We start from the raw sequence: 25,934 nt of genomic DNA on the forward strand, positions 1-25,934 counted from the left end.
CTACAAAAATTACATCGATTAGAAAACAGACTAAAATTGATGTCTTCTTTATTCCTTTCTATCTCTGTTTGTAGCTCAACTGTCTTGTACACCAAGGTTCGCGTCTTCTCGGAAGCAGCCTTAATAAATAAATTCTTAAAATCTTTTTCAAACATCCTGAAAATAAGACAAAACAGAATGAAACGAATACGAGCAAATTTGAAAAAAATTAAAATAAAAACATAAACGAGCCAACATTATGGCACTTAAATGCCTCAATGGGTCAATGATGCTCCAATCATGGTCGCCATAAATGGTACTAAAAACCTTAATTAAGAATAATTAATATTTTTTAATTAAGGCACAATTATCACCAAATTTGGTCCCTTCTTCTCCACCCCTTCTGGATCTATCCATCACCACCATGGATGTGAAGAAGCTCCTACATCCATAACAATTAGCAATACCAGAACAACACAAAAATATATAAATATGGATGAATATCAATATATAAAAAATAACGACGACAAATAAAGATTAAATCAATCAAAAGAAATAATTCAATAAGCAGATCGTCGATTGGCTTCGTCGACATCGATAGGCTCGACGATAAGAAAGGACCTAGAATATCCAACAAAACTCACTTCCTGAGGATAGATAAACAGCGCCATTTTCAAATTGTTCGAGAGAGAGAGAGAGAAAGAGCGCGAAAAGAGACGAGGGCCGATCCACGAAACAAAATCAAACTATGCAGGAACGATTAACCAGCCATCAAGTAATCAAACGGCAACCCGAGTCTTACCAATCCACAACAAACACTCGCCCATAATATACACACACAGTACACAGCCGAACAGGGGAGCCAGGGGGAGAGAAAAGAAGGCGGCGATGGGGTTTACCGAAAACCGGAGGCGGCGGCAACGGCCGGCGTACAGCGGTGGAAGGAATAGAAACGGGGAGAGAGATGAGCGAGAGAGGGATTGAAATTATAAGGCGTTTTAAACAAAGAAACTGTTTCAATTTTTTCAAATGAACGATTTAAAGATCTGAAGAAGAAACAGATGTAAAAATAGAAACAGCCGAGACATTGATTTTGTTAATTCGAATTGAAGGGGAAAATCATGGGGTTGAGTTTCGAGAGAAAAGTAGTTGTTTTAATGAAGGGGAAAACTAACACTCTCTTTCTTTCTCTACTTTATATTATGTTTTAATGATAAAAGTGAACCTTTAATAATAAAATATTAAACATATAGTGAAAATAAGGCACATTGTTGGAGTTGAAGTTAGTAAAATATGTCCTAAACTACTAGGACATAATTTTTTTATATTATATTTAGGCCTTTACCTAGGACACTGTTGGACTTGCTCTTAAAGTCCAACCACCATCTTGTAAAATTTGGAAAACTACGGCCATCACTTTGTCATTTACTCTAGTTTTTATTTCGGTGCTTCTTCTTTCTCAAACACTTTAATCACTAATGACTTTTAATACCTTTCACTTGTAATCTATTTTTTTACTATCTATTTTTTTACTTAGATCAAGAAGCATGGTTTATATTTTTTGAAAATGAGAATAAGAGGGGTGTATTGGATTGGGATTTTGAAACATTTTTTTTTCATTCATGAAATTCGAGAGTATTCGATTGGGATTGTTTGAAATCTATTTAAATCTTGAGGTATTCAATTGAGATTTTAAATTATGCTACAAAATCTAGTGGTATTCAATTGAGATTTTAAATTATGCTTTAAAATCCGATGGTATTCAATTGGCATTGTTTAAAATCCATTAAAATCTATGGTATTCAAATGCTGATGGATTTTTTTGGATTTCATAAAATGATGGATTTTGTGGCATTCTTCGGTGTATTTTAAGTTTTTTGAAATCCCACCAAAATCAATGGGATTTTGAAGCATTGTGCTTAAATCCTATCAACTCTGCGGCATTTTATCAAGAATCCGCACAAAATCAAAATCACATACAATCCATTAAAATCCATGGACTAAAAACAATCAATTAAAATCCCAATTAAATACACACCCCTAAATCTCACAAGTTTGAACCGGTAATTCACCGTTGTGACAGCCCTCAAATCCGGGGGTCTGGATTTGGTGCCACGTGTAAATAAAAATAATTTAAAACCTGTATTTTTGAGCCACTAAAAGAAAAATAATTTAAAACTTGTATCTTTGAGAGAAAGTAAAAACAAGTATTTCAAAACCTGGAAATGAAAAAAAATGATTTAAATTAGAACTCAATTTCACCCCCTTTAAAACAGGATCGCAAACAGGCTATAGTATTGAAATCAGAATCACAACTAATAAATCTTATTACAATACAATCTAAATTATCAGAGTAGCTGATAATATTTAATAAATTTATTTTACATTTGAAGCGAAATTAAGCCAACTCTAATTACCACTAATCTCGCAGACATCTTCCTGAATACTTTACCTGATCATTCAGTTACAACTAATCACTTGAAATCCTTGCCTAGCATTACTCTTACGCGCAGCCTAGACAGATGAATCATCTTTAACACTATCTGAAAGAGTTAGAGAAGAAATAGCAAGAATGAGCAAAAGAATGCTCAGCAAGTATAATAGTTAAAAAGAAACAGGAGTTAATGCAGAGAAAGTAATTGAACTGGAAGTATACAAAACAACATGCTTTTAACTTGAAACCAAAACAATTCAAAAGTATATATGAATTTCTAAAGCATTCAGATATATTGGACGTTTTTAAAAGTTATCATAGATGATCAGTCCATTGATAACCCGGACATTGTTTACACAAATGTCCTATATTAAAATTTGTTCCGGAACTAAAGACTAGCTAGGTCTTTATACATTGCTGGGCCATCTAAAATGGACCTCTTACGCACCCTTCAAGCTGGGCCGTTACAGGGTAACGGACCTCTTACGCAATCAACTAAGCTGGGCCGTTATGGGATAACGGACCTCTTACGCAACTCCAATATCTGTTATTTTTGCTTCCCAGTTCTAAATAATTGCATTTTTAAGAAAAGGTTTATTCCATAGGAAGTATACTTACAACGGATAAGCCTTACAACCGAGGAACTAAACCGAGTGATGAAAAACATTTATAGAGATTTGAAACCATGTGTATCAATTTGGTAAGTCACTCTTTCCAACTCAAAATCGTACTTAAGTCATGCATTTGCAACAAGTAAAAGTTTTAAGGAAAGAGCACTCAGCTTTTAAATATAGCATTTGAACAGGAATACTTGCAGTAAATACAAGTTGAGAATAGAATTACTTGCATAAGGGTTTAAAGAAAATATCACTTGAACAATAAGTGAAGATAGGGATACTTGCCTCAGTTCTGCTGATTTTCATACCGATTTAATTCTACCAAACTATCTCACAGCACAGCTTCGTTTTAAGGAACTATTCCTCATTCAATTCGCAAAGCTATTTAAAAACTTCTGAATGTCCTTGATATGTCCTTGATAGACAAGTCTCGGTTGATTCTCCAAGAGTGACACGGTACTTCAGTTGTCGATGCCGACGGAGTTAACTAATATCGAATAACGTATCAAATCCGTAATTAGCTACCCTTCGTAAATCCATATACATAGTACAATTAGATAAACACATAGCACATAGTTGAACAATTAACTTTTATAGCTATTAAAAGTCAATATTGATAAATTAACAAATAACATGTTTCAATCAACCATGTTACCTTATTCTTAACTATTTAATATCCTTCAACAAGTAAAACATATATATATCCTATCGAAAATTCGGCAGCATCTCCTCTATTTACCGGACTATCCACCTGTTTTAATTTAATACCAACAACCAATTAAACAAGTTCCTAACCCAATAACTCAACATCTGCTAACTAATAATAAACTGAACTCAATTACAACTTAATAATTCGTATATCACTTTATACTATAAGGAATGAAGTTTCCAATCATATATACAGATATACTTCAAGATACTCAAAGTATATTTATATATATAACTAGGAACTTAAATTCCTTAATCCTCGTATAATCAATACTCAAAGTAACTTTCCAGAAAACTTATCCATAAAATATTCGGGATTCTTAATTTACTATATTTCAAGCATTACATTAAGACACCAAATAATTTATTAAAACAATCAGAATACTAAATCTTTTGAATTTATACACATATAAATCAAGTAATTTAACAACTGTTGACCAACAACCACTCGTATACATTTATACTATAATTAATCACAACTCAACTCATAGATTTGAACTTGTGAAAGTAATTCTCTTTGTGACCTCAAAACAGAATTTTCACAAATCTGTGCTACTGATAATCAAACATTTTTAATAAATCGGAAATACATGATTTTTACTTGAAATTTTTATGAGACCTCCCTAAACATTAATCCAATCTACTATAAAAATTTCAGAACCAAATTCCATGTTTAAGGGACTAAAACAGAGCCTGCAAGTTAAGAACCTGAATCTGTCCTGCAGAACCAGCCCCACGCTAAGAATTTTAATAAATAGAAAAATTGGTCTGTTTGTATAAAATTTTAATAACATATTCCAGATACTAACATCCAACTCCAATAAAAATTTCAGAGGCAAAGCTCGATTCTAAGGTAGCAAAACAGGGCGTGGAATAGGACACACCTGCCCAGAATTTTCTGCTCAATTCACACTAAAACATACATATCTTTTAGCTCATTTATTAAATTAATCTAATTCTTTCGCGAGTAGAAAATAGACTTCAAGGAGCACATAACCATACAAAGATTAAGCATATAACTCGACCCTATGAGCCCAGAATTTGTATCGCAATAACAGACCTGCAGTAGTCTAGAAATTCAACTTTGATCACATATAGTTTTAAAACTTTAATCCACTATTTAAACTCTTAAATTATCCTTCCAAAAACATGTAAACAATCATCATACTTGTACATATGTTCTTACATCAACAAGTTTGATACCCGGTCATATACTCTTGTTAATTCAAGTACCCCACAATGTCCAAAGTTAAGACTCCAATTAAAGCATATATACACAAACATATAAACAATTATGCACTCCGAGTCAAGCCAACACTACCCAATTTACATAACCCAGCACAACATATGGGAGTTATGCTTATATACATACACATACATACGTAATTGAAAGAGGTAGTGGTCTGATTTGTACCTAAATTCGAACGAATATGGAACACGATGAACTTCTAATTAGGAAGTGAAATCAATTAAGAGAGAGCCCCAGGGGAAGGAGCACGGCTTCGAGTAGAAGGAGAAACGGAGGAGAGCGGCGCTGCTGCTGAGAGAAGAGAGACGTAGGATAAGTGATTATGTGGATGAAGAGATTGAGAGGGCGTGTAAGGATGTAGCGGCGGAGAGGGAAGAAGTGAGGGGGGAAGAGGCGGTGAGGTCGAGAGATTAACAGAGGGAAGGTTTTGAAATTGGGGAAAAGGAGGTGACTGCAGGAGGTGTATTACGTGGCTGAAGAAAAACAAAAGAGTATTGATCGGTGGCAATAACCGAAGCTGCCACCTAATATAAGCTAACTAATGTTTTTACCCTCTATCCGTATTTAACTGATTTACGGAGATAACTTATTAGTAAAACTTCTCCCAAAAATTACCGAAATATTTTTATAAATCCCAAAATATTATAAAACTAATAAAATAAAATACTCATAATTTACAGAGCATTTTCAAAATTTTTACAAAATTTAGAAGTTAGCTGCGTTCAGAAACTAATTAAAAATCATGTCCTTATAGAAATAAGATTTTTAAAATTTTACAAACTCCTAAAAATATTTGTGATCACTATCGAGCAATTAAAATAATTTTTGAAATTATCTTTGTATTTTTACAAAAATAAATATCCATTTAAGAGGATAATATATTTTAATAAACTGTATCATAATATCAAAAGCAGGAATAAATGCACGCACAAACATAATCGTATACAAATAGATCAATTAAATCTCGTAACAGATAATTGCACGATCAACAGATATTTTCCCATAACCCCGATGACCAGGAAAATATTTAAACAAATATATTTAAATATTTTTTTTTTAATTTACCAAACTGGAATAAAATATTAAATTTTATTCCTCCTTTTTATAAAAACCATTAATAAAATATTTTGAAAAATCCGGGTTGTCACAACCGTGATAATTCTTTCAGCTAAGAAAGCTTATTATCTAACCGTCGGACATGCAAGATGATCGGGGAAATTTAGACAATAAAACTTTAATGTCCGAAAAGAAAAATTCGTCTTCTTCCAAAAATCCGGAAAATAAAACAAAAGAAATAAGAAGAATATAAGTTGATATATATAAAAGAGGGTCACGCTCAAGAGAGAATCGGTCATTAAAATAGAACCATAAAAATCTTAGTGGTTCCATGGTTCTATTTTAGCACTCGTTTAAATATATATTATATTTGAACTTGGTATTATTTTGTTAATAACTTGATGAAAGTAAAATTTAAAAAGAAAAACAAAGAAGAAAAGATAATAAATACAAATTAGTTTGGAGAAAGGGCGTAGACCAAAGGTGAGGCCGTTATCGTCCCGCGATGTATATACAGTAGAAGAGAACACAGAGAGAAGCAGTTAATTACTTAGAAATGGCGCTGCTGCTCTCCTCCTCCTCCTCCTCCTCTTCAGTTGTTGGGTTTCATCCTGCATCTGCAGAAACTCCTTCAACATCATTGCCTGCGGTATGCCCAATTTAGATATCCAACTCTCCTCCACCTCCTCCTCCTCCTACTTATTATCTGCTATCTTAATCGTCGCTTTACATTTTCAGCTTAGCCACCAACTACCAAGACCTCCGTCTTCCCACGTAACACATAGGCTTTCCAGAATGCCCGTTTCACAGGGTTAGCTATTCTCACCGATTAAGCTCTGAGTAATGTTTTTATTTATCCATTTCTGTGTGGTTCCATTTTAGAGTTGAAGATAATATAAAATGTGTGTTACATTACCATCTGTGAAGACATAATACGATCTTTATTTCTTTTAAAACCCTCCACATGTCAGGAAAAGGTCTTCATTTTGATCCTGTTATTTCTTCACTCTATTATTTTTCAAATTAATATATTTTCCCATATATACTTATCCGGTCCTCCATTTATCAGGTTTATGCTGTGGTGAACTAGTAATTGGCCAGGGAGAAAGTGCCCCTCTAGATTATAAATCACTTCCAGTAGTTCACCGAAGGACAGCTGTGATGTCCTCTATCGGGTTGTTAGTGTCGGTGCTGATGAATAATTCAGATGATCATGGTGCTGCTGACGCATCTGAATTTGCTGACAGTAAGTTCAACTGCTCGTTTCTTTTACTAATTTTACAGTGTTTAACCTTGTCTTAGAGGGCACGCGGTTTCATTTTGTTGTTTTCTCACTCGAGGGTTTTATTTTAATTAGAAAGAATATGGCGATTCTAGGGTCGTATAAGTGTAGATAAACATGTGGATTCTCAAGCATTGTGTAATGAATTTATTTCAACAGTTTTGTACTTGATTCTGATGATTGCTGTCTTACTTTTAATTAACAGTGCCAGCGCTTAAGGGGAAGGACTATGGCAAGACCAAGATGCGATATCCTGACTATATTGAAACCAATTCAGGGCTCCAGTACAAGGTCACTTGCTAAATTTAATGTATAATAAGTATCTACTTGCACACTACATGATTTGTAATTTGGTTTTAGTTTCAATCTGTATGAAGAATGCAGGATTTGCGAGTAGGAAATGGACCTATGCCAAAAAAAGGGGATATGGTAGTGGTAAGCCATGTTTCAGCAGTTTTTTGTATTTTCTTAAGTTTCATAGTCAAAGTAGGAGGATTTCACCAGAAGATAATTTTTATGATATTTCTGCATGTGCGTCGTTAACTTCCACCTGTATTGTGAGTTTTAATCTTCAACCACCATATATGTGAGTGTATGTCTCAAATTACATATGCTACCTTAAGAACTGAACAGTTCAATATGCACCTTCTTGTGGATTTCAGATATCGTTCTCTTAGATACACTTTTTAGGGTAATGACTAAAGAAGAAGAGTTTAGGCTGGGGTAGAGCCATACACAAACAAGGGTATGCCGCCATCCTGTGGGCTGCGGTAATGAATCATATATGTTCTAAATTAAATATCAATCTGTACTAATTACTAGTAATTCATATTTCATTATTTGGTATAATGGAGATGGTCTGTTGTCCAAGTAAGATTCCTCTTAAAATACTTGAGTTTAATTCACGTAATACTTTTTTGTGGGAGAAAGGTAGCAAATCATGCTACTAGATTCTAAAACCAAGTAAATGAAATGCAAGAGTGGGCTCACGGAACTGTTGATGCCAATCTAAGGCACAGAACCCTTAAAGTCAATCTCTTCAAGTCGCTTTATACTTCATTTGTTCTTTATAAAATCTCGTCTATATCAGTCTTTTCTGTGAAAGAAATGAATTTGATACATGGTCATGATATTATAAATGTCTTTAGGTTAGGTATCAAAATTTTAAGTGTATTTTATTTATTTGTATATGAACAAGAGCAATTTAGGTATATTTACCTATTTTAAAAGAGTTGGTCTTGTATTATTACTTCTAAATCACTTATAACAATTTATAGGAATCGGTATGAATGAAGAACCGTGTGTTGTTCTATAAAAATAGCTATAACCTTCTTAATGACAAATACAATAATAGATGGAAGCTATGTATTATAATCTGCTCTGAACTTAATTGTTGGTGCCGCCAGTGAGTTCAGATAATTATGAGGAGCAGCATAGGAAAAGAGAGAAATAAATGCAAGTATTCCCTAAGTGTTGATACTTTTCAGGTTGACTGGGATGGTTATACCATAGGGTATTATGGCCGTATATTTGAAGCGCGTAACAAGACTAAGGGTGGTTCCTTCGAGGTATCGCAAGCTTCGTACGAAAAAAAAAAAGAAAGAACTTGCCTGTTCACATGTGACAAGTAATGTTTATCTTTCTGCAGGGAGATGACAAAGCCTTTTACAGGTTCAAATTAGGTTCACGTGAGGTGAGTATTTTGTTCACCAATTTAAAGATGTTTGCTGTGTCATTAAGCTTCAAGCAGGCAAATAGGAATAAGTAATTATAGACAAAGTATCTCTATTTCGGAAAGCAGTAGATAGTGTATTGGGTTGTCTGCAATGCTTTATGCTGGAGTTTCTATATTCACTGCTACAAGTCTATAACCTGAGTCTGTTGACATGCACCACTTGTTTATCACCTAGATACAATTGCAGATTATTCTAAATTCATTACTTAATCCAGGTGATTCCAGCTTTTGAGGAAGCTGTTTCGGGCATGTCTTTGGGTGGCATAAGAAGGTATTGAACTTTCTGTAGCACGTGTGCACATACCCAAGAGAATATGCTAGTTGATTATGAGTTTAATGCATCTTGGTTAGTTGATTATGAGTTTAATGCATCTTGGTAACACACGCACACCGATATATAGTATGTATATGTATAATGTCCATGTTCTGATGAACTCAGACATATACTGTACTTCTTAAGAGCTAGTAAATCTTTAAATTTGGTAGTAAAGATAATGCATATGTTGAAACTTGCCTATGGATGTCATGCCATTCTTTACTTTGAATTGTGCAGGATCATAGTGCCTCCAGAACTGGGATATCCTGAGAATGACTATAACAAGAGTGGTCCAAGACCAACAACATTTTCGGTACTCAGTCTTTCATTATTTGATTTTTGTAAAATTTCCTTTGAAGTTCCTAACTTGTTGTGTTTAACAGGGCCAACGAGCTTTGGATTTTGTGCTGAGGAACCAAGGATTGATTGACAAAACTCTCCTGTTTGATATTGAGCTTATAAAAGTTGGGACTAGCTGAATTATCCCTCCATTTTAGTGCTGACAGCTGATGCTGTAGCCTGCAGTGGAGTCATCACTTGTACCCTGCACCCTGTAATGTATTTTATCCATATATTGTCTCAGTATGCTAATGTTAATTCAGTTTGGCAATAAAATCTCATTTGAAACAATCTTTCCACTATTGATGACAAAATTTCACCTTGAGTTTGAGAATTGGGCAACTCTTGAGGCTCATTTCTTCTTTATCTCCCTGTAAATATTTTTGTTAGACATTTTTTAAGTAAAATACAGACCTGGGTCCCAGTTGCGAGCACAGATATATCTATAATCTGGCTGAGAACTGAGAAGTGCGTTACTTGTAGTTCAGCGGACAGATACAGTTAGACTTGCAAGTCTAGAAATTGGACTTTTTTTTTTCTTTTTTGACAATACAAGCTTTTATACTTTACAAATTAGTATCTATTTTAATAATTATCGGGATCCCTGACAATAATAATAACAATCGGAATGAGCCAGAGTCGAACCCGGATGTTCGGAGACAACAAAGGATAAACCCACCACAGGGCTATCCAATAGTGCGACAAATAAATCGATCAATCATTAGATCAAATTAAAAGTTGCCTATCAAAAAAAATAAATGTTATATATTAGGTGGATGACTCCTAACTTTTTAGTTTCCCTCATTATTGCACACATAGCTTTTGAGTTGTCTCCATTATTGTATACACCTCTTGGCCTTTCACTTATTTGTAACCTACAAGTTATGGCACTATATAAACCTTGTAATATGTGTTTGGATGAATAAGATAAAGTGTGATGATCTCTCTCTATATAGCTCTTCTCTTCTTAAGTTTTATCTCTATAGTTATATATTATTTTTAACACGTTATCAGCACGACGTTCTTACATATATAATTTATTTTTATGTTCCGGTGATTGAAAGGAGCCAGACATGATTTTTCAAGGTAATTTGTGTTACTATACTTCTGATCGCATGAACGGCTCAATAAGACTAATTCTCTGAATGCACATGCATAGTTTTGACATGTCATTTCTTGTACTTTTTACTTGTTTTTGCTCTATGATTGTTATTTTTGTAGAAGCTCCACACCTATTTATGTAGGGACAACTGTGATCTGTGCATGTATAATTATTTTTTCTTGGTATTTAAAATACATAGCCGTATGTCACCTCTTACAATCTTTCATGATGATCACAATGTCTATTAGTTACTTGTATTGGTAGTCTCACCCATAATCATATTTAATAAAACATGGTCATTTGGATGAGAGTCTCTTGGCCCAAGATCTTAAGTTTCCATTCTGATCATATATAAGCCTTGTAATTCACATAATGAATAATGTTTTTTCATTTTATTTCTGTACCATGCATGAGGACCTTATACATGTTTTATCTTTGACCTTTTTATATTTTCTTTTATTAGTATGCGCCTTTGTTGGTTGTGTCTCACTGTACTTTCTTTTAAAGGCAAGAATTGGAGAATGCATAAAAGATTTTTAAATAGCCTGCAGTCTGATTACTAGACTAAAATGTTATGAGTTGTAGCTCCTGGTATTCAAACTCCCATCACATGTGTCAGTTTCTTATGTGAGCGTCCACTTATCTTTTCGGTATATAATAGTATATTGTTTACTTAAGAAGACTTCACTTGATATTTTTCATGTACTTTAATGAAGACATATTAGAACTAAGCAGGTCGGCAACGATAATAGTTTCTTATTAATGCTACTGCATGCCTCTTATATATCGACTGCTTATTGTTTAATTTATGTAATGAGTTCCTTACAGGATAAGATTTATGTTTTATTGATAACTCTTGATTTTATATATTTTTCTTCTAGATATAATTGTTTAATATATTTGTGATTTGTGTTATATCTGCAATATCAAATCTTACAAAGCTTGAATTTAATGCTCTTGGTGTCACCGAAAAAAATTACTTACATGGATTTTGGATGTGGAAATCCATCTAAGTGCTATGAGCCTTGGTGACACAATAAAAGAGGGAAATAAGACCTCCGAGCAAGATAAGGCAAAAGCCGCCAATAATATGCTCTTGTAACAACGATATCGTGAACGTGGATTCACAAAATATTCTGAGCTTATTTTAGCATTGTTCCTTGCTAAACAAAACAATGAACCCGACTGGTTCTACACCATTCCCTGAAGTGAATGTTGTGTCTATTCATGACTATGAAAAAAAAAATTATATATAAAAAATAAGACTTTTTGACGTGGTCGAGGACATGCCAGTGGTCTTGGTTTTGGGCATGGTCGAGGTCATGATTATCATAATTTCTCCAATTTTAAAAGAAATGATCACCACCAAAAGTGGAGGAGAAACCAAAAGAAAATGTGATGCCTCAAAGGGTTGAATGTACTTGTAACTCATGTTGAGCCACATCTTGATGGTGGGGATCCAGTCGATCCTTTTGACCTCATTCACATGAAAATCAGTAATTACTTTAAAGATGGGAATGTGGAAATGATCAAATTTGGTGGTGGCGATAATTAAGTCATATATTTAAGCCCTTGCTTTGCTTATAGAAATATTTATGTTCGAACTCTGAAATGATTGCTTGAGTATATATTATGAAATCTCCTTTTGTTTAAATTATTTTAAAATATTATATTTTTTAAAATATTTCTATATTTTCTTTTGAAGAAATATGGCTAGTAGCCTCTTATTATGGGACATGAAATATGAAGAATCATTTTGTTTGGCAGATAGTGCAACAACACGCAGTGGCGGACCCAGAAATTTATTATAGTGGGTTCCTAATATAAATGGTAAAATAAAACGATGTAATAATGATTATAAATAGTACAAAATACATTAACATGAGAAATATTTTTTAAATTAATCTAGCTACGGAATAAATTGATTCATCAATGACCAAGAAGTAAGGTAGTTGGGCAGAGCCGCAGAGGAGATCGAGAAGGTAGAGACTGAGTCGGTGAGTTGAGAATTTGAGATAGATTGAATTATGTTGGAATGTGTTCTTTACTTTTTTACTCATATCGAATTGGGTAAGGACTAAATGGGTTCCTTGCTAAAATTTCTGTGAGTTCAAAAACAACATTTATTACAAGTTATTCTTTAAGCCCAGGCCCAAGTGGGTTCCTGGGCACCCTCTTAACTCTACGTGCGTCCGCCCGTGACAACACGCACAATTTTGAAAAATAAAGCATATTCTTCGCATCTAACATTAGCAAAAGCTAATGTCAATACAATATCGAATGCATCAGATATAATTGAAGGCTCTGGAAGAGCAAGTATAATGCTACCTAATGGTACATGTTTATGGATTGAAAATGCAATGTTTACCACCCGATCAAAAAGAAATCTTTTGAGCTTTAAAGAAATACGCCATAATGGCTATCATATTGAGACGACAAATGAACGTGATAACGGATTTGTTTACAAAAGCACTTCCAACATCTTTTTTCGAGAAGTTAGTGCACAAGATTGGGATGCGCAGATTCCGGGATATATGTTGAAATGAGGGGGAGTCGTGATATTTTATTCTTGCAACACACATATACTCTTTTTCCTTCACTAGGGTTTTTCCTACTGGGTTTTTCCTAGTAAGGTTTTAACGAGGCATGTTGTTGATGCGAGTCATCCAAGGGGGAGTGTTATATATTAGGTGGATGACTCCTAACTTTTTAGTTTCCCTCATTATTGCACACATAGCTTTTGAGTTGTCTCCATTATTGTATACACCTCTTGGCCTTTCACTTATTTGTAACCTCCAAATTATGGCACTATATAAACCTTGTAATACTTATTTGTAACCTACAAGTTTTGGCACTATATAAACCTTGTAATATGTGGTTGGACGAATAAGATAAAGTGTGATGATCTCTCTCTATATAGCTCTTATCTTCTTAAGTTTTATCTCTATAGTTATATATTATTTATAACAAAAAAAAGTTATTTTAAAAGTATTTACTGATAACCCAAATTATTACAAGCCATTATCGTTAAAACAATTATAATAAGTATACATTTATCAATGATCAAATATAGAGGACTTGAAGAATAATATTATTTTTCTAAGAAGTTATATACATGTATTTTATATAATAAAATTGTATAAATGATGCCTAAAGGCTGAAAGATATATACTTGAAATTATATAATAATTTATATTTAAAATTATATATATTGGTAAAATTATAATATAAAAAAACGCTCGCAGCACGGGTAAAGGTCAGTTCTACTTGTGCAGTACCATAAATATAAATTCATGCATTCACATGAGACCCAGGAGATATTGACCAAAGACACCAGTTCACTTGAGCTTGAAATCGTAAAACACATCTATCAAGTAATTGATTCAACAAGTTTGTACACTTCACATTCCCCTAATCCCCTGTATCAAGGGGGGTTTGTATCTACCAAGAGCCACCAAGTCAAGGAAAACCTGAACTTTCATATCTCACTTAAAGATTGTCAAAACACAAGACATAATTTACAGAATGTCTGCTTAACTAAATATACTTCAACCCTGAAATGTATTGCTGTCTGGAAATCATATACTGCACCAGGGCATATATAATTCCAAGAAGGCCCAAAATCTTTATCTTTAGTACATCTGTCATTATCACAGATGGCAGGTTAAGGGGTATTGTTAACAGCGGAGTAGGGTCAGTATGCTTTGTGTAGCTCCATACAAACCGATTAAAGAGGATATGGCTAGGAAATGTGAGAATGAGAAGGGCCACATTCTTCACTGCAAAAAACCAATCTGGTCCTCCAATTTCAAGTCCCCACCCGGCATTTCCATGCCATATATCTTCATATATGCTATATAAGGCAGTCAGCGCCAAATAAGCAGATATAACAACTGTAACTGGGAAATATCGCTGTTTATCCCCAAAACCTGCAACAAAATCTGAATCCTGGTTTAACAGAAGCAGAATTGGTGCCAAGAAGAATATAGCACGATTTGAGCCATCCGTAAGATTGACATTTAAGATCAGGCATATAGCGAAGCACATCACAGTGGCAACATTGCCAACTGCTGGCATCCATGATCCCTCAGCAGATATCCTTTTAATTGTGAATGTAGGCACAGTAGAAGCCCTGCGTTGTTGCATGAACCGCAGTTTAGGGGGGAATGTAGCAGAGCTATTTGGACCAGATTGGCCATGTCTAAGACCACTCCTTTCTATTACCTTTTCTCGCATCAGTGATGCCAACTCAAACTTTATTTCCAGTGCAATAAGCATAAAAATTGCTGCATACAAACCAAGGAGAGATGTCCTTGCCCCCTCAACCGCTAGTAATGTTGTGAGCTTGCTGTCATCCTCTCCCACATCCCCAACCCCACTCTCCGCAAGAATACTCTTGATTCTGACCTGGCCTTCCAAAAGATACGTAACAGGGAAAAGTGCCACAAGTAATGCGAAAACCCAGGGCAATACCTTCGTGCTCGAGGCAGATGGAAAATGGGTGAAGACCACAAAAACTGAGGCACATACCATGGTGACAACAATAAGTGCATGCAGGATAGCTGCTTGCAGAAAATATTCTGCAGATATATAAATGCCAAGGGCAATACCCATAGAAATCGAGTAGAAACTCCTCAACTCGACAATGTACTTTATAGGAATGATCGAGGTAACTGCTGCTATAGTTAGAAGGATTGCAGCAATAAGCAGCCATGATGGCCAAGTGGGTTTTGATGCCATGAAACCGTAGATAGAGATGTCATCAGTAGAAACACGAGCAGCTTTGATTACTTCAGAATGGTATGTCCATGAAAATGCGATTGGCGGCTGAACCAATATAAACAGAACACCTGTTGCTACTACCAGCACGAGACATCTTTTAGCCAGCTGCATAGGGTATTAAGGCACAATTTAGTTACACAGTGAACATCTATTGTAAACGATGGCCAAGAGTCAAGTACAAGAGAATTTTGTTTACCATGGCATGAGAGAAGTGGAGTGCTACTATGGGTACACATGCTAATCCCGAGAGAAGTATGCAGAAGCCCAAAAGCAAACCATCAGATGGAGGTCTACCATACCACCACTGAAGAGCTTCGAAAATTGTCTCACGACAAAACCAGACTGCTAAAGCAACAACACAGGCATGCATATAACCTTGAAAAGGTTTCATTTTAGAAGATGATCTCGATTTTTCCCTGAAAATTTAGTGAGAGTAATATTACATATATAGAATGCTTAAAAGTTGAAACTTATAGGATACTGACATATAAGGAATACGGACTTGCCAATGTCCAGTACATACTTATATAGAAGCAACGGCGGAGAAACCGCCAACAAAAGAACAGCCGACACCCATAAGACAGATTTGGATGTCATGAAGAGCACGGACAACTTTGAAGAATACAGGCAGGTTAAAATCCAAACAGCTTTTGCACCAATCCGTTGATCCAGTAAAAGCCTCCTCACCAGAGCCAAACCCACAAACGTTGTCATTACAATCATGTAGCTCGGATACATCACATCATCCTCCAAACCATAATAGTATATGCTAGAGTAATTGAAAAGGCGATTCTCGATGTAGCAAAGAAGTATAGCATGGCTCATCAACCCAGCCTCAGTCAAGAAGTGAACTTTAGTAGGGAGAAGAGCTATACCAGGGATAATCAATGCCAGAATAACACTGGCTATTATGAGCTTACAAAAGAATCTCAAGGACATGCCTGCCAACCATATATTGAGACCCCAGAAATTATGCAACACAAACCATGTGATTACCAGACTCCCGAGTGCAACAAAGACAAAATATGATGTCAGACTCTTTTTCGTTAAAAAACGAGCCAAATAAAAGCCAGCAACTGTAGGAACCGGAAGGAACTGCAAAAAGAGAGACAAATAATCAACAGAGCCTACAGAAAAATATAGTATTGCCTACAATATATAGTCGGATATAACTGTTAAAGGCTACATATTTAGCACTAGCTTTGCAAGAAACTTTGGTTGTTTTTCAGCTGTTACCCGCTGCTTAATGCTAAAAGCCAAATCTGTGACACAAGAAGATACCACTAAAAATTCAAAGAGCTGTGTACTTGACTAACAGCCAAAGTTATGCTGCATTGCAGGTTATTATTTTGTTCAGCCTACAAACCGAATCAGTTAATTGAGTGATCATTGTACATACACTAACTTGCATTATGATAGGGTTCTTAATTACAATCACATTTGCATTGAAAGAGTAAAAAAATAATTCAAGCTATCAATCATGTCAAGAATCCTTGTTTTTAGGATTGGACTGTAGAAAGCTTTGCACTATTAATTAAAGTGGTCATTGACCGTAAAAGACATAATAAAATAATACCAATGGACTTTAACAGATTTATTGAGCTAAGGGTACACATTTCTCATGGAGATGGCCATGTGGATACGGTATTGACCATGGAAATAGCCTTTTAGTTTTACGGGAACTAGTTCAGGGATTTAAAAAGTTTCCAACATTCTGTTCAAAAAGACTCATTTCCTACAGATAAAGATCATATAGTTCCTACACAAAAGGAGATACAGTGTCATTGGAGTTTGAAACATTGAAACTAGATACTGCAAATGATGTTAAGACTGTCCATAGAACAGAACTGCTTTGTTTCGGCACCATCTCTAACACAGAAAATTTATTAATACTGGCGACAGCTAACAGGCAGTATTCCAAAAACACAATACAAAGTAACAATCATTAGCCATTAAGTATGATGGAGAACGGAAACAAATAATTACTCTATATGTTTTTTGTTTTTTTTTTTGAACTAGAATTACTCTATATGTTATTTATTAGTTTATACTGTATTTGTTTAGTGTCTAGATAAATAGTAAATATATGTAGTCATTTGTTTACATGCCTTGGTCCATTAGGTTATGTTTTAGGGCTTTTAGCCCCTATATAAAAAATTTATCCCCACATATTATATTAGACTTGATTATTCAGACATTTTATTAGGTCTCATTCATGGGTTGCGATCCATAGTCATAATTATCCCTTCTACGGTTCAGAAACCCTTCGGTAGTGATTCTTCCGTGGTTTAAACACCCAAGTTTATTGTTTTTAGTTCATAATCATTCTTTTACACTCTTGTCCTCCATCAAAGTATCTCATTCACTGACCAGGCAAGTTTCATAATGTATATAAATTAATAAAAACCCAACAAGCTGGCCTCACTTGGATTAACATGACATGTCAAAGAAGCCCGTGTGAGCAGCCTACTTTAACAGCTATTCTATTAAATTTGGTGTATTAGTCCTTAATATTACGAAATTAAGATATGACTAATGATCTAATTTAGAAGAACAGTGGAATAAATATTATAATATTTAACTTAACACTCAAGTGAAAACCTAGAAACTCCTCATATTTTTTTAAGAATAAAAATAAATAAGTATTTCAATTTTTTAAAACATACATTTTAACTAATTTGCAGAACCAATACTGTTATATATATATATAATTGCAAAATCAATTTATTCACAATTTTTATTTTTGCAGTACCAAGGTTCTTTTCTTAGAAAAAATAAAGTTATGCAAAACCAAGTGAAGAACAAAAATGACACTATGAAACAAAGTCAAGAATGAAATTTATATCTTTGCTATTATTATAAATTAAAAAATATAACTTTCATATCTGATTTGATATTTATTTTAGTTCAACATATAAATTATATTTGATTTCTGCAAATAGATTATATAGTTATCATATTCGGGTTCTATAGATAAATAAAATTGCTGTTACTACTTGAAAAAAATTTTATAAATTATTTGGGTTCTACAACATGATATTATTTTATACTTGTGCAATATTCTACTATGTATTTTAATTATGGTCTCGTAGAACAGTATTATAAAACTATGATTCTTTGAATTAAATGCTAAAGTTTGATGACAACTTAAAAATATTTATTAAAACATAAATTATAAATTATAAAGGAAATGAACTGTAAAAAACAAATTGATATTAATACTCGCGTTAATGTAATGGTTGTGAATAATGGTCTCACCTCTCAAGTTTACACGATTAATATTGCTAAGAATGGTTTTCACGTAAAATGCTAACCTAAAACTTAAATGAAATTTCTAGAATAACTTTCCCATAGTACCTATGTATATGCGTAAGAACGGGTATTATTGGTGTATATATTAAGTCGCGCTCAAGTTTTTTATTTTCAGTCTCCTAGAACTTTCCTTTAGCATCCCAGGTTAACAGGTATTGTTTAGATAAACAAAGATGTGGCAATTGCGTTAAAATCTATAGGTCCCAAGGTTTATCTTACTCTTGGCATCGCTATCTAGATTCTAAAAAAAATCCACCTCCCTTCACCACTATTATGAGCATGGTTATTGAATAGACGACTAGTCAAAAAGTCAGGAAAAAATTGAGACGAGGAGCAACTGGATATAAAAAGTCATCCACGGGTTCCAGTCATCTATTATGTTTTTATTTGCTTAGGGATGCTTGACTTTTGGTATTTGAACTTATTGTCTATTACTTTTTATTCGAAATATGAAATTGATGTGTTTTTATCTATATTGTATTATCTTTACCAAATATATATGTATATCACGACTTGTTTACTTTTTCGACTAGTCGGGCGACTTGTCGACTAGTCGATTCCAAGGTATCCGGGAGCCGAGGCTTGACTTGCAAACTAAGAAAGCTTGCGAAAAGTTCCATGTCATATTCTAATTATTCTCTAGTGAAAATTACTAGGAAATTGCTTGCATGTATATTACGATACACACACACACAATCCCTTCCCCATCTACCACTTTTTTATTTTTACCTAATGAGTAATAATCAATTTCAATTTTATCACTAAGTCTACTTCAACTAATTTACCTAATTAATACCAGATACCATGTCTACTCTATCATTTATTCCTTATTTTGTTCATTGCATCTCTTCACTTTGCAGATCTACCCTCTAAATATTGGTGCATCCCTTCTGTAGTCCTCTTTTGAAGCGATCCAACTGGTCCTACAATCGTCACACAGGCTTTAATCCTCAAGCTTTAAGTTTCAAACCCTTTTTGTTCATGATCCAGATAATAATATGTCAGTAACATGTTTAGCATAATTTCCATAACAAGTCTCTGTACATTTCATATTAAGCTCTTTAATGGTCTCCTTGCTAGCATTTGTGTTTAGCTTGATTGATATATCTGGAACTTGTATAGATGGGCCTAAGTAGACTATCCAAGACACAAGAGATCAAGGGGACTGAACAGCAGAACAAGGAAATTAACAATCATATGGCCAGATGACCTGGGAATCCCATCATAGCTTCAGAAGGCAATGACGGTGGCGTTCAGGGTGAGTGATTGCTAACTTTGTTGACTGGCATTTCAAATTTAAGAGGCCAGATGAGTATTCAATTCATCGCCACTTTTAATAAAAATTGATAAACCATTATACAAATGTTATAAGCAACACAAAGCGCAATTGTTCACAAGTCTTGACACAGAGCAAGTAATAGAGTATCACAAAAATAGAATAAACATTAGGCAAGTCAGTAAGTAACACATTTATATATAATTACCATGTTAAACTAACCAACCTAACATGAGTGATAACCATGTAAAGATCAGTTGGCCCAAAATGTTCAGAAAAAGACACAAAATTGATATATTATTACACAATCTAGGTACAAAGTATAAAGTATGAGTAAACTATATCGATAATTACAACTAAATTGCTTTTTCTCCCCCGTTTAATGTTTTGGTTCCTCCATTATGTAAAGAGGTACAAGTTAAAAAGGTGGAGATCATAGAAGAAAATGACTATGATTCTTAGCCTCAGTTTGATTTTGTTTGTCCTAAATGCCTCAATGAAGTCAAAAATGTTCCATGGAATCATCTCGCATTATAGAGCATGTACTTGCATATGGAGCCTTGTTTGGGCCTTCTAGATTATTCTTCGATTCATGATTTACTCATGAGTTCTTAAATATTACTCCCTCTGTCCCCTCCAATTCTTATCATTTAGAATGGGGTGTCCACCACGTATTTTAAGGCTCATATAAAATTTAGTTCCATAACTTATTTTTAAATTTTTTTTTCTGAATAAAAATCTAATGTTTATATTTTTATTCAGAAAAAGAAAATTATAAAAATAAGTGATAGAACTATATTTTATATGAGCCTTAAAATGCGTGCCGAGCACTCCATTGCAAACGATAAGAATTGGAGGGGACGGAGGGAGTAAGAAACAAGAAATCATTAATTTAGTTATTTATTTTTGTATCTTACCATTGAGATGCAATTGTATTTGTAATTAGCATTTTGTATTATGTAGGCTTTATCTTGTTCTCAGCCATTTTATTAAACTTGTCCTAGAAAAGATGAATTTTAATTTCCACAATCTGTTTTACCAGCACAAAAAAATAATTCCCCTCTTGAAAATCATATTTCTGTACCTATTTTCTCTCTCTTTAATATCTATCCTACCTCTGCTTTATACCAGGTCTTCATTTATGAGTAATATCACCAGATCATGATATAAGTACAAATTCCTCGAACATACTTTTCAACTATAGCTTAGTCAGTTCAGCATGCAGATAAGATAGTGGATGGACCTATTCAGTCTTAGGTACATACTGTGTAATACTTTATCTAAAATGTCATGTAAATTAATATGCAACTGCAACCCAGTACAGGGTAAATTAAAATAAACAATAGGAGCAAGCATCAAGGGTAACAGAGAGATTTAATATCAGCAAAGGGAAGAACGAGACATATAACCAGGGTAACATATATGAGAGATTAAGGAAAGAAAAGTTTGAATACTAGTATTATATGACTGCTAAAGCTGCCTTAAAAATAAAATTACCAGTATGGGGAAGCCAACAACAATTGCTCCAGAACCACTGACCAAGACAGCCAAACCAGAGAAGACGAGCGAACTAAAAGCATCACCAATAATACCAAGGGCACAAGCAGCTGCACCAGCAGCCCCACCTAACATAGTGACTGTGACTAGAAAGTAGCTGACTGGTGGGGGAACATGGAGGTAGTGGGCAAAAGAATGAAAAACAACTCTAATCTCCAAGCATATGACAACAACAACTAAAGCTACAGCCCCATTGACCAACCTTATGTTATGAATCTGATGCTCGTTTTTCGTTAGCCACCAGAGAGCACCCCTTGTCGAGGCATACAGTTGAAACAGAAAAGGAATGAAGAAAAGAAGGCACAAATCAGAAATCGAAGAGGAAGAAGAAAATATAACAGAGTGATGAGAGGCAACATGAAAGAGGAGGGGGGAAAAGAGGAGATGCAATGTGTGGACACAGCTTTCGAGCTCACTGAGAATTAAGTTATCAGTGGGAACTTGACCGCCGTGGTATAGAATCTCCTGCTTGAGCTTAAAAGACGAAATACGAGGAATGGAAAACAGCCAATAAAAAAGACAAGAGAAAGACATGAGATAGTAAGAGGAAGCAGCATTTGGAGACATACCAACAGCAGAAACGATCGCCCAAGTAAACAGAGACGAAGCTACGAAAGGAATGCAGGCAAACAGAAGGCGCTCAAGAGCAAGAACAACGGTAGGGTACTCAATCTGAATCCACTTGAACTGAATCGAAGCCCAAACTCCAATTAAGAAATTTGAAAACGCACATAGAAACAGCGCAATGACAGTTAGCGGCACCGACTGGTTAAATGTGAGGTATAAGGAGGAAGTAGAGAAGACAAAGAAGGCGATCTGAGCGGAGACGAGACTGAACCAGACGGCAAAGAAGGCACCGGACTTAAGATTAAGCGAATCAAGAATGTAAACCAGCATCAAACCGAGAATCAGCGCAGCGACGACAGGAGTGCCGCCAAGGTCTAACAGGAAAGCGGCGCAGGGGACGAGAGCCACGGCGATCCTGGCGTTGTGCACGAAGGAAGACGGAGAATATCGAGAGGAAGACGACGTCGTTTTGGAGGAGGCTTGGAGAAGAGATCGGCGACTGCCGCTGCCGCTACGGCTAATTGTGTTGGTGGTGGTGACATGGCCGTTGGAGTAGTTAGGGTTAATGTCGGGGGAATTGAAGGTGGGGAAAGAGGGGGCGCTGATGGAGGTGGAGATGTAGGGTGGGCGATGAGAACGAGCTTGGAGCTCTGGAGGTAACATTTTTTATTCTAATTTCACCTCAGTAGCTAGTTCAAGCAGCACAGCTCTGTCTCTCTCCCCTCAACTTAATCAAATCTCTCGATGCAATGTTGTTTTGACCTTCGGACCTCCTTCCTCTCATCCTCTTCCTCTTCGGTGTCGGCCTGCCTCGCTTTCTTTTGGGCCTTTCGCAAACTGGACCAAGCTGAAACAACCGAAAACAGTCGTCCAGCAGCTCACGGGAATATGAATTAAAATATCTATTTCTTTAATACTATTTTAAGCCTCAATATTTGCACCACATGATCTCAATATCTTAAATCGGTTAATTCTAACTTTTTAAATATCCGATATATTCTGAATAAATTTTAATAATTTTAATTCAATATTTGCACCGACATGATCTCAATATCTTAAATCGGTTAGTTCTAACTTTTCAAATATCCGATATATTCTAAATAGGTTTCAATAATTTTGATGTCATATATTTTTTAGTAATATTAGTTTTTAACCCGTGCGAAGCACATGCGAGTATATAATTCGTAATTTATTATTTATAATTTAAATTGTAACATCATTTTATTAGTATTCTAGTATTGATGAATTGGGTTTTAATTAAATTATGTTAACCAACTAATTATATTTTCCTATGGAAATTTATAATATTTTTAAAAGGGTAACAATAAAATTTTGTCTTGTAGTACATCATAAGTGTTTTTAGTATTTGAAATTGCTTAATAATGCAAGATAAGATTAATAGACCTTCACGTATTGTAGACTTGTAGTTGTACAGGGTGTGTCAGACCAAAAACATAACCAAAATTTTATACTACAAATTATGCCAATTTTGACTTATTATAGTATAGTACTAGCCTTTAACCTGTACGGAGCACGAACGGGTATATAATTCGTAATTTATTATTTATATTTTAACATCATTTTATTAATATTTTAGTATTAATGAGTTGAATTTTAATTAAATTATACGAACCAACTGATTATACATTCTCACAAAAATTTAGCTTTTACAATTTATTATCTATTTATAAATTTGTTTTTGTTATTAATATGTGATGATTATTATTCAATTAATTTTAAATTAGATTTTTTATATTTCATATATATTCATATGTATGAAAAAAGATATTTATCGTTAAGTAGATTTTCTCTATTATGAATAATAGAAGTTGCAGATTTTACTACATAAAACAGTGATTAATGCAGTGTAAATTCGTGATTCATGTAGTTGTAAATAGTGATTTTGAAACAGGTTTTTAGTTTATATTTAAGATTTGATTTGTATTTGATCACTGGCCTATATTAGCACGGGGTATGATTTTTAATTATATTTGTAAAACTAATTTTTTCAATTGTAATCTTTTTCGTATTTCTTATGTATAATATTTAATTGAAAGTATAAATGATTAAAAATCAGACAATAATATATTTTTGATGTTTTAATACGCATGCATGAATTTTAGAGTTATATATGAACAGTCTAGTCCCCTTTCAAAAATTAGTGTTTGAGGAGCCGCCTCTCATCTTTCGTCTTTGCCCATTTTCAAGGTAGCCCGAAGGGCTTCCACCGGTTTTTTCCGATGGAAAACCCCAACCCCTTTGTTTTCTTTCATCCTCGTTGATTTTCATTCAATAAAACCTAATTTTTTTTGGTATTTGTGTGTCTCTCCTTTTGGAGTGTGTGTTTGTCTCTCCTCCGGGAGTGTTTGGTTATGTTTTTGTTTGGTTATGTATGGATTTATTCCATGCGGGTTCTGTTGAGAATGATTCCATTCATGTTGTTGGAGATCTGTAAAGCCCGCGTCAAATATCAGTCGGTAGTTATTACAACAAGAGCTCACCTTTCATAATCAAAAATTGTTCATCTGCTAGGGGTTTACACTTTCAGCATGTCTATAGCTGGTATCCGGCATATAGATAGCTGGGATGCCGCTCCTCCAATCTCGGTTTTTGAACACCGGTCTAACAATGGCTTTTATGTGATAAGGTCAATTGTGATGTTGCTGCTTTCGGCGATGTTACTACAATTTGGATCGCTTGAAATATCTTTGATTTCATTTTTAGCTTTAAAATTTTTTAAATTCTATGTGTTAAACAATCAGGAAACAAATCAGCTAATTGTTGTTAGTATGTTATTTGTTTTCCAACCTGGTTGTATCTGCAGTTGGGAGTTTGTCTCGACTGTATTGTTCTCATTCTGATTAATGAAAGTGCTTTTATTTTGTGGCAAAAAAAAAAAACAATTATGAATACACTAAGTTTTAACTAAGAAAGAAAATGAATATTTCTACAAAAAAAACTGTGATTTCAGTTATAGATTAACTTTGATAATGTTACTTCAGTATATGCAGGGGAAAAAAGAGTATAATAAGAAAAGAATGTGATATCAATACTGAGCGTTCCTGACGCTCAGTATTGATATCACAAGGGATACACTTCAAAATCATAAGGGATACACTTTTTGCATTGAAAACTAACTTGATCGTTGAAAAACACTCCATGCAGTCAACTACCGTCTACCGATCAACTGACAACTACTTGCATTCTGAATCCAGACACATACAACATGCTACCAAATGACTGTGCCAAAAGAAAACCACACGTGGGCAGATAGGCCACAGCTTACGCTCTGACCCGAGTAGCATGGGGTACGTGGAATTCCGTGTGAATTAGCGAGGACCACCTTGCACGTAACTTTCCGGCTGAATCCAATTTTCAGCAACCTCGACGGATTTGGTAGGGCTGAGTGAGAGAGATTGATCGCTTATCGGCCAGTTGGAAATCGAGAAACAAAAGAAAATTAATTTGAAGAAAAGGGAGTTTTCATTTTCATTACTTGAATTTTCAATTTTCTTAGTCGGGGAGTGCTATCCCCGCCCCCGAACCCCGCACGGGGATTCTTTTCTTCTCCGATCCCCGCCCCGAACGGGGATCCTCGCGGGGATTTGGGGAATTCATTTTTT

At 34.6% G+C, this 25,934-nt stretch overlaps 2 protein-coding genes and 1 long non-coding RNA gene across 5 annotated transcripts; 1 reads left to right on the forward strand and 2 right to left on the reverse strand.

Annotated features, from left to right (window-relative positions):
• Positions 1–2,276: 2,276 nt before the first annotated feature.
• Positions 2,277–5,499, reverse strand: LOC135148402 (uncharacterized). Its single transcript, XR_010286572.1, has 3 exons — positions 5,153–5,499; positions 3,316–3,517; positions 2,277–2,522 (listed from the first exon to the last, which is right to left on the reverse strand). It is a non-coding gene; the product is annotated as an uncharacterized LOC135148402 (long non-coding RNA).
• A 999-nt stretch (positions 5,500–6,498) lies between these two features.
• On the forward strand, positions 6,499–10,006 carry LOC108197386 (peptidyl-prolyl cis-trans isomerase FKBP19, chloroplastic). Of its 3 annotated transcripts, XM_017364992.2 has the most exons (10): positions 6,500–6,692; positions 6,782–6,854; positions 7,113–7,289; positions 7,531–7,616; positions 7,710–7,760; positions 8,813–8,893; positions 8,974–9,018; positions 9,276–9,331; positions 9,614–9,689; positions 9,760–10,006. In XM_017364992.2, the coding sequence occupies exons 1-10, from the start codon at positions 6,600–6,602 to the stop codon at positions 9,853–9,855; spliced, it is 834 nt and encodes a 277-aa protein (XP_017220481.1). In that variant the 5' UTR covers positions 6,500–6,599; the 3' UTR covers positions 9,856–10,006. The 3 variants fall into 3 exon arrangements, with proteins under 3 accessions (XP_063939524.1, XP_017220482.1, XP_017220481.1); XM_064083454.1 differs by lacking the exon at positions 8,813–8,893 and having other exon boundaries at positions 6,499–6,692; XM_017364993.2 differs by lacking the exons at positions 8,813–8,893; positions 8,974–9,018 and having other exon boundaries at positions 6,499–6,692.
• Positions 10,007–14,159: 4,153 nt separating this feature from the next.
• LOC108199411 (uncharacterized) lies at positions 14,160–23,189 on the reverse strand. Its single transcript, XM_017367214.2, has 4 exons — positions 21,685–23,189; positions 16,123–16,694; positions 15,796–16,015; positions 14,160–15,704 (listed from the first exon to the last, which is right to left on the reverse strand). Exons 1-4 carry the CDS (start codon positions 22,972–22,974, stop codon positions 14,355–14,357), a joined length of 3,432 nt encoding a protein of 1,143 aa, XP_017222703.1. The 5' UTR covers positions 22,975–23,189; the 3' UTR covers positions 14,160–14,354.
• Positions 23,190–25,934: the final 2,745 nt, after the last annotated feature.

This window comes from Daucus carota, chromosome 8, assembly GCF_001625215.2.
Source record: "Daucus carota subsp. sativus chromosome 8, DH1 v3.0, whole genome shotgun sequence".
Classification (NCBI taxonomy): domain Eukaryota; kingdom Viridiplantae; phylum Streptophyta; class Magnoliopsida; order Apiales; family Apiaceae; genus Daucus; species Daucus carota.